We start from the raw sequence: 8306 nt of genomic DNA on the forward strand, positions 1-8306 counted from the left end.
GAAGATGCGCCTTAGCAGCCAGGGCAGGGAGGGATGGGAGCGGGCTTACCTCAATGCTCACAGACCCTTCTACCTTCAACAGCTCCCCAAGCAGGGCAGACAGCAGGGAGGACTTCCCAGCCCCCACTGGACCCACAACAGCCAGCAGACAGCCCTGGGGCACGGTGAGGTTAATCCTGACAATCCAGGGGAGATGCAGCCCTGAAGGCCCAGCCTGGGTGTGTACAGAAGCATGGAACCCCAGACACACCCACCCCATCCTGCTGCTCAGGCCCTGGGGAAACCATTAAGAGGACATACAGGGCCTTCCCTGCCTGATTCTCATTTGGCTACCTGAACTATCTTCCTTCTGCCATCTGAGCACATCAGCTGTGCCTCTACACAAACACCTACAGACACACCACAGATAGTCACATGCATAGCCAGTATGCAGATGTAAGCACATGTGTGTGCCTACATGTATGCCACTGTATGCATACCCATGCACACACGCATGCACACACAGAGGGAATCACCGTGTGAGGGCTTGGCTGTTGTAGTCTCTTGCTCAGGCCTTTGCAGTACATGTCTTGCTGCTCTCCCCTCCTCTGCCCCAGCCTACCCCTACTCATCTTCTTCAGTCAGCCCTTACCCAGAAGCCACAGAGGCCTGTGAAAGAGCAAGTCAGGGCTGGGTGTGCTGATGTCCACCTCTAGTCCCAGCACTAGGGAGCCAGAGGCAGGTGGATCTCTGAGTTTGAAGCCAGCCTGGTCTACAGAGTGAGTGTCAGGCCAGCCAGGACTACATACAGTGAGACTCTGTTTCAAAAAACCAAGTCAGTTCATAACCCTTCCAAGCTTTGACTGAGGGTCAAAAGGAAAGTTCTGGTGAATATGAGTTATACCCAGCCACACTCTTAGTGTGTCTGCTTCCGCTTCTGCTCCTGCACCTGCTCCTTCTCCTGCCCTTTCCTCTTTTCTTCCTCCTCTTCCTGTTTCTTTTTTCCTCCTTGTTTCTCTCTCTCTCTCTCTCTCTCTCTCTCTCTCTCTCTCTCTCTCTCTCTCTCTCTCCCCTTCTTTCTTTTTTCTTCAAGACAGGGTTTCTCTATGTTACCCTGGATGTTCTGAAACTTGCTCTGTAAGCCAGGCTGGCCTCCAACTCAGAGATCTGCCTACCTCTGCCTCCTGAGTGCTGGGATTAAAGGTGTGCACCACCACCTTAAGCTTAGTGCTTCTTAAGCATAATCCAGTGGCTTTCAGCAGGGGTGATTTTGCCTTAGTTGGGTGGAGTCATTTGGCAACATCTAGAGGTGTTTTTGTCCTGATTGGGGATGGAGCTTAGAGCTCTTATTTCTTTGCCAAAGGCCCAGGACAGCCCTCGGTGAGGAATTCTCAGCCCAAATGTCAACAGGGTGAGACTGAGAGAGTCTGGGCCTCATATATTTCTGCCTCACAGTCTTTGCTTTTGGCCTTCCCACTGTTCAAAGAGCCTTCCCCTGACCTCTGTTATGCCCTCAGCTGGAATGCCAACTACCCACACCGTCAGCTTTGTCCCTTCCCAGACTTTCCACTTGTATCCCATCTCCATCCAGATGCTACCTCAAGAGAGCAGAGCCCCAGCCTTCCCTCTGTCCCCAGCATCCAGAACAGAGCCTGTGCACAGCAAGGAGAGCTCAGTAACCACTCCCGAGAGAATGGATAGAGGTGGACACACATGGCCAGACATTCTTCCTCTTTCTGAGGTATCTTGGGGCTGGGTGACCATGACCTTGATACTGATGCAAGAGGCACAGAAAGAGGTCAGAGCTGTTGAGTGTGGAGTCATTAGACTGGGCCTCAAGGCTCCTCTTGGTCAGGTGGAGACAGGGGGGTGTCTCCTGCCTGATGGGGATGCTCAGGTACCCTGTGTCCCCTCTCTAGGGCTATGGCATGCAGGAACCCTTGCCTCCCTGCACAGAACCCTGCTCCACACCCACTTTCTCATAAGCTAAGAGCATCTCTGTGGGGTTTCATACCCGTGCAGGCAGGGTGGGCTTTCCTGGGACCAAGTGAAGGTGCCATTGTGTACAGAAATTCGATCCTTTGAGGCTACAAGACACAAGAAGACAGTTACTGGGGTTGGTACTTCCCTCCAGGCATCCCAGTGTTCCATGTTCAAGGCCTCAAAGGCTCCATGCCAAAACATCTTTTCAGCTAGAAGCATTACAAGGCCCTGGCTCTGCTACCTACTGACTTGACTGTAATCCTACCACAATAACATTGTAATTCAGGGACAAGTGGCCTCAGCAGGGGTTCAAATCCTGCCTGCTACCTTTTTTTTTTTTTTTTTTTTTTTTTTTTTTTTTTTTAATAAATAAGGTTTGAACTGGGTATGGTGGCTCATGCCTGTAATCCTGACACCTGGGAGGTTGGGACAGGAGGATCATGAGTTGGAGGCTAGCCTGGCTATAGAGTAAATGTGATGCCAGCTTGAGCTATATATGAAGATCAGCAATAAAATTATTTATTTATGTATTTAAGTAAATAAATATATAATCTCAGTGTGATGTTTGTGCCTGTAATCCCAGTATTTGGGTGGTGGAGGCAGAAAGATCATGAGTTCAAGTCCAACCTTAGCCACATAGCAAGTTCAAGGCCAGTCTGGTTTACAATGCCCTGTCTCAAAAAGCCAAAATAATGGGGATTCAGAGAGATGAGTTAGTAGCTAAGAGCACTAGGCTGCTGTTGTAGAGGACCCAGGCTAAATTCCCAGTACATACACATGGCAGTTTACAACCATCTAACTCTCTTTTGGCCTCCCTGGGCATCAGACACTCACAGGTGCACAGACATACATGCAAGTAAAACCCTTATACACGTAAAATAAAAATAAATTACCTTTTCTAATTTTTAAGCCAAAAATTTAAATAAGTAAATAAACACATCAATTTTGTAAATGTTCTAGTCTAACTGTACTTGAATTAATGTGATCTCCAAGATAGCCTCCCCCAAGCCCCAGAGCAGATGCTTGGACCCTGAAGATGGGCACTGAGGCTCTAAGAGGTTAATATGTCAGAGTTGGGATTCAGACATGTCCCTGGGGCGAGACACCCATCCCAAGGGCAGGATTTTAAGTACCAGTGGGCATGTTCCAGATAAGCAGGTTGACCAGATGTCTCAATTATATTAACTGAGTGGGAAGTGTCCATTTGGTGACAGGCCGTTCTCTGCCCTTCTTCCCTGAAGCGATTAAGTAAACCACACAGGCAGTGGCTGAAAGTGTCAGGATTGAGTAGGGTGGGGAGGGGGGAGGGGGAAGGTCGGGTGAATAGTGGAGAGAGTATTGATCAGGGGAGGGAAGGGGGGAGGGAGGAGGAAGCAGGAGCTGGCTGACTAGAGTTTGTGAGTTCCCACACTGATGCTCTGATTTGAGTCTTTAGCTTAACAATATGTCTATGGTTCTCTTTCTAGACTTCTGAATAAGGGTAAGTTCTTGATGGGGTACCTGCTTCTGAGCTCCTAGGCAGCATCCCACAATGCTCCACTAGTCAGCACTGTACATTGGTGGACACAGAAGATGTTGGGTACCAAGTGGCATGATGGTGAGATCTACATTGCCTTCGTCCTCTCCCCCCACCCCCCATCTCAGCACTCACGGCATCTGGAGGGACTCAAGACCATGCCATTGGGGTCTACTTCTTCCAGGCACAGGAAGGCAGCCAGCCGGTCAAAGGACACCCGAGCCTGGAGATACAAGAGTGGGCTAGTCACCAGACTAGAAGGGCTTCCTGCAGAATGGCTTCCTGAAGATCCAGCCCAATACTTTGCATTTGCTAGATGCTGGAATATCTGTAGGTCATAGAAAATAATGACCTCAACACGGATGGGGACTTCTCTCTGCTCCCAAATCCAAAAGAGAGAGAGAGTGGAACAAACCAGCTGCCTTCAACTAAGGCCTGAGAAAGGGACAGCACCTTTTCCAACAGCACCCAGCAACGATGCGGAGTAACTTCCAACTCTATCCACTGGGGGTGCTCTTGAGCACCCATTGCACACCTATACTTGGCGATTGGAGGTGATCATTGCAATACAGATGGCCTGGAGCTGAGGAGATAGCTCAACAGGGCACAGTGCTTGCTGTGCAGGTATAATGGCCTGGGTTCAAGTTCCCAGAGTCCACGTAAAAGCTGGTCACGGCAGTCCATGTCCCAGCATTTGGAAAGTGGAGACAGGTGGCTCCCTGGAGCTCTCTGGCCAGGCAGTCTGGTCAAATGGATAAGCTCTGGGTTCAGTGAGAGACTCTGTCTCAAAAACTAAAGTGGGTGGTGGTGGGGGAATAACTAGCACTAAGGATTTTTTAATGGAAAACCTGCTGTTTTAGAAGCTTCCATGTGTATATGCATGCAGGTATATATGCATATGTATTTAATTGGAGTTACCCTACACAAGCGATAATGATTCTCTCAAAAAACATGTATTACTTAATAAGATACCTAGTGTCAGATGTGGGATACCTCACCTCTGACCTAGAGACCCCTAAAACAACTGCTGCTCTCAGTGCCCACCAGAGCTTGACGGTAAGACCCTATTGCTGAAGACACAACACACTTTGGTCACAGGGCATGGAGAAACCGAGTTGGTGCTGACTGGCCAGCTTTCTCCCTGCTGGCCAGCTTTTATAGTGCCAGGGAGGTGCTGTGCAGGCTGCTCAAGGAGAAAGATGTCAACTCTCTTACCTAGCCATGAAGCCTGTGAGCCCCGATGACTATCATGGAAAGATGCACTTGTGAGCAATAGCAGTATGCATGCTATTGGGTAACCCAATGTTTTCTGATTGGATTTCAGGCCTGCTCCACAGGTGGAAACACACATCTAGTACTATAAATCTGGCCAATAGCCCACGGTTGGAGAGCTTATAGGCTGTAGGAGTGAACCTCCTACCATCATGTTGCCAAGTGGACTTCATATTGAACTGTCTTCTAAGTATGTAGCTCTATACCTTACGTTAGTGCAGCATGCAGAAACTTCCAGCTGGTTGGAGTGCAGAGAATAACTGCCTGCAAAGAGCTCACCTACCAATGTGACTTCTGCAGCACCACACCCCCTTTCTCCAAGGCTCAGTCAACGTCATGGAAGAGGGAGCAGGAAGATTGTAAGAGCCAGAGGTCAGGAAGGATGTGAGGGAAACAGTATCTAGTGGATGCGGTGACAGGACCACTGCCCTCGTGAACTCAAAGCAGCTGTGGCTGCCTGCGTCAACCGTCTAACATGGCTGAGGGAGGAACTTGCGAGCCCCCATGTCTGGTCAAGGAGCTATGGATAATTAGTAGCTTCTGAGGGAGGGCAGGGGTGTTGGTTAGTTTATGTCACCTTGACATAGCTAGAGTCAGTTGGGAAGAGGGACTTTCAACTTGTGAAAACTCCACTGAAGTACAGGCCTGTAGGCAAGTCTGCAGAACATTTTCTTGATTGATGGTTAATGTAGGAGAGCCCAGCCCATTGTGGGTGGTGCCACCACAGCCAAGTAATTCGCATAGGTGTATAAGAAAACAGGCTGTGGGCTGGAGAGATGGCTCAGTGGTTAAGAGCACTGACTGCTCTTCCAAAGGTCCCGAGTTCAAATCCCAGCAACCACATGGTGGCTCACAACCATCCATAATGAGATCTGATGTCCTCCTCTTCTGGGGTGTCTGAAGACAACTGCAATGTACTTATATATAATGACAGTATGAAAAATAAATCTTTAAAAAAAGAAAAGAAAACAGACTGAGCAAATCAATCAGCAGTATTCCCCCATGGCCTCTGCATCAGCTCTCACCTTGAGTTCCTGTCCTGACTTCCCTAGATAAGGATTTACAAGCTGTCAGTTGACTTAAACCCTTTCCTCCCCAAGTTGCTTTTGGTCATGGTGTTTTATCACAGCAACAAAAACCCTGACTAATACAGTCAGTTTACTTAAGCATGTGGCTCCTGGTAGGTCAGAGGATGGCCACACATCAGCAGTATATGCTCAGCGCAAATGAGATTCATCTAAAAAAGTAAGAGAAAAATCACAAAGTTGGGAGTAGATAGGGAATGGATTTGAAGGGATTGGGGGAGAGTGGGGCGAACACGATCAAAACATTGATTTAAATTCTCAAAGAATAAAAAAGTTAATATTAAAAAATAAGGTGGAAAAAGTAACAAAAACAACAACAAAAAACAAACAAAAAAATAAGGTGGAGCGTGCTAGAGGAAGACATCTGACATTGACCTCTAGCCAGTGTCACACTCTCACACATACACATAACACACACACATACACTCATACACACACCACATTCACACAGCACACATACACACTCACACACATAGTACACACATACACACACAAATAGACACACATGCCCATACTCATACAACACAGATACACACTCATACACATACACACATACTACACTCATATAACACACACAGATACACATACATACCACATTCGCACATATACTGTGCTCATACAACACACATACATATGTACCACACTCATACAACACACTCACCCAACACACAAAACACACACTCACACACCAACACATATGCTAGAAGACAGAGGAGGAGAGGAGGAGGAGGGGAAGGAGGAGAAGAGGAGGAGAAGAGGAGGAGGAAGAAGAGGAAGAGAGGAGGAAGAGGAAGAAGAGGACTGGAGGAAGAGGAAGAGGAGGAGGAAGAGGAAGAGGAAGAGGAGGAAGCAGTCCAATCATTCAATTGGACTAATCATTCAATCTTCCTCCTTTTAAGCAGATCCCAAGATGTGTGTTGGGAAAGACAAAAGGCAGAGAAATAAAGGGCCTCTCTCAAGGAGGGGCCGCCCAGGATGAGTTCCTGAATGTAAAAGTGACACATTCTCCAGGATGCTGGCTGAGGCTTCCCTGCACCCTCTGACCCACTTCTGATGGTGTCTGGCTATACTCTAGCCCTTTCCCTCCCCTCCTTTGCTGACAGTGGTCCAGGTGAGCTGAGTCAGGACCCAGCTCTCTGATTCCTTGACCCTCCTTGCACCTCACCTGAACGATGCAGTGCACAGAGAAGGGGAGGAAGGCCTGGGCTTTGTTAAGGATGCTGAGCACCGTGAGTGTCACAAATGCCTTCTCTGCATCCATGGCATTGTCCTCTGCTACCAGGGTGTGGACAGCAAACACGACCAGCGCCACCTGTTGAAGCACAAGGGTGGCACTGAGCCTGCTGTCCATTTTCTGTGGGCAAAGCCCACTGAGATGTCTCTGTAGTCTGTAACATGCAATGCTGCTGGCACCAGCTCTCCACCCTGAGTGTGCCCTCCCCCAACCCTCTGACATCTTCAGTGAGAGTGGAATGACGTCACCAGAAATGTAGACACTTGGAAGGACACAAGAGACACAGAGAAGAGGAGGGTGGAGGTCTTCAGGGCGCCAAGCTCCTGGCCCCGGATGTGAAGGAGTCTCTCCAGGAAGGCATACTCCCAGCCATGGGACTTGATGGTTCTCACAGTTCTGAGCATGGAGCTGGTGAGCCGTGCTCGGGAGGCCTTCTGCCTCATCTGTTCTTCCTGAGACAGGAAAGAGGAGGCGAGAGAGAGACCAGCCTGGAATTTTCCATCCCTGGGGCCCCAGCAGTTGCTTTGCTGCAAACCCACAGACTCTCCCAGCCATACACCAGCCCAGCATCTCTGCCAGGGTCCTGAGCTACATCACCCTCACCCTGGGCCTTCACTCCTTCTCAGAGCTGTCTCAGCCACCTGAGCCTGTTATCACTGTGCCAATCAGAAGCCACCAGTGGGCGAGATGGTGCCCACAGGAAGGCTTTCTGGAGGTATGGGTGTCACTTGAACTAGATCTTAATGAGGCGAACAGGAAGCTGCAGGTACTGAGCGCATAGGGAACAAGCAGCTGCAGTGGGTAGAGACAAGAGAGGGGGACCTTCAGAGAGGGAACAGTATGACTCAAATCCAGGGACACTGCAGGAAAGGGAGACAGTGAGCTGGGCTCTTCAGGGACAGGGCGAGCTGCAGCAGGCAGGGCTTCGAGGTCAGGCGGAAGGGTTTGGGGTTTCACGTTCCATATAAGAGGCTGTAGGGCAGCTGTGTGGACAGCGTCTTTGAGGCCACCTGGTTAGCAAGGGGACGGATAGCATGGACATCTGCTGGGAGGGTATCCAGGGATCTATAGGAGCAAAACTGGGAGGTGGAGCGCATATATGGAGAGGTCAGGATGTTTGGCGAGGTCACAGAGCAGAGTGAGGTACTGAGGAGGGGAGGCCAGGTGACAGTGGAGGGTGGGTAACAAGGAGGGTAGGTGACAGTGGAGGGTGGGTGACAGTGGAGGGTGGGTGACA

The 8306-nt window shown here is 49.5% G+C and overlaps 1 protein-coding gene across 2 annotated transcripts in view; it reads right to left on the reverse strand.

The window, feature by feature from the left end:
• Positions 1 to 8306, reverse strand: part of Abcc6 (ATP binding cassette subfamily C member 6) — a 54776-nt gene that overhangs the window by 22588 nt on the left and 23882 nt on the right. For both annotated transcript variants that reach the window (XM_031384304.1, XM_031384303.1), the window contains exons 12-16: positions 7318 to 7521; positions 7001 to 7147; positions 3614 to 3701; positions 1994 to 2066; positions 50 to 176 (exon numbers count right to left, since the gene is read on the reverse strand). In XM_031384304.1, the coding sequence (XP_031240164.1) occupies positions 50 to 176; positions 1994 to 2066; positions 3614 to 3701; positions 7001 to 7147; positions 7318 to 7521 (639 nt within the window). The remainder of the gene's footprint in view (positions 1 to 49; positions 177 to 1993; positions 2067 to 3613; positions 3702 to 7000; positions 7148 to 7317; positions 7522 to 8306) is intronic.

This window comes from Mastomys coucha, unplaced genomic scaffold (genome assembly GCF_008632895.1).
Source record: "Mastomys coucha isolate ucsf_1 unplaced genomic scaffold, UCSF_Mcou_1 pScaffold21, whole genome shotgun sequence".
NCBI lineage: Eukaryota > Metazoa > Chordata > Mammalia > Rodentia > Muridae > Mastomys > Mastomys coucha.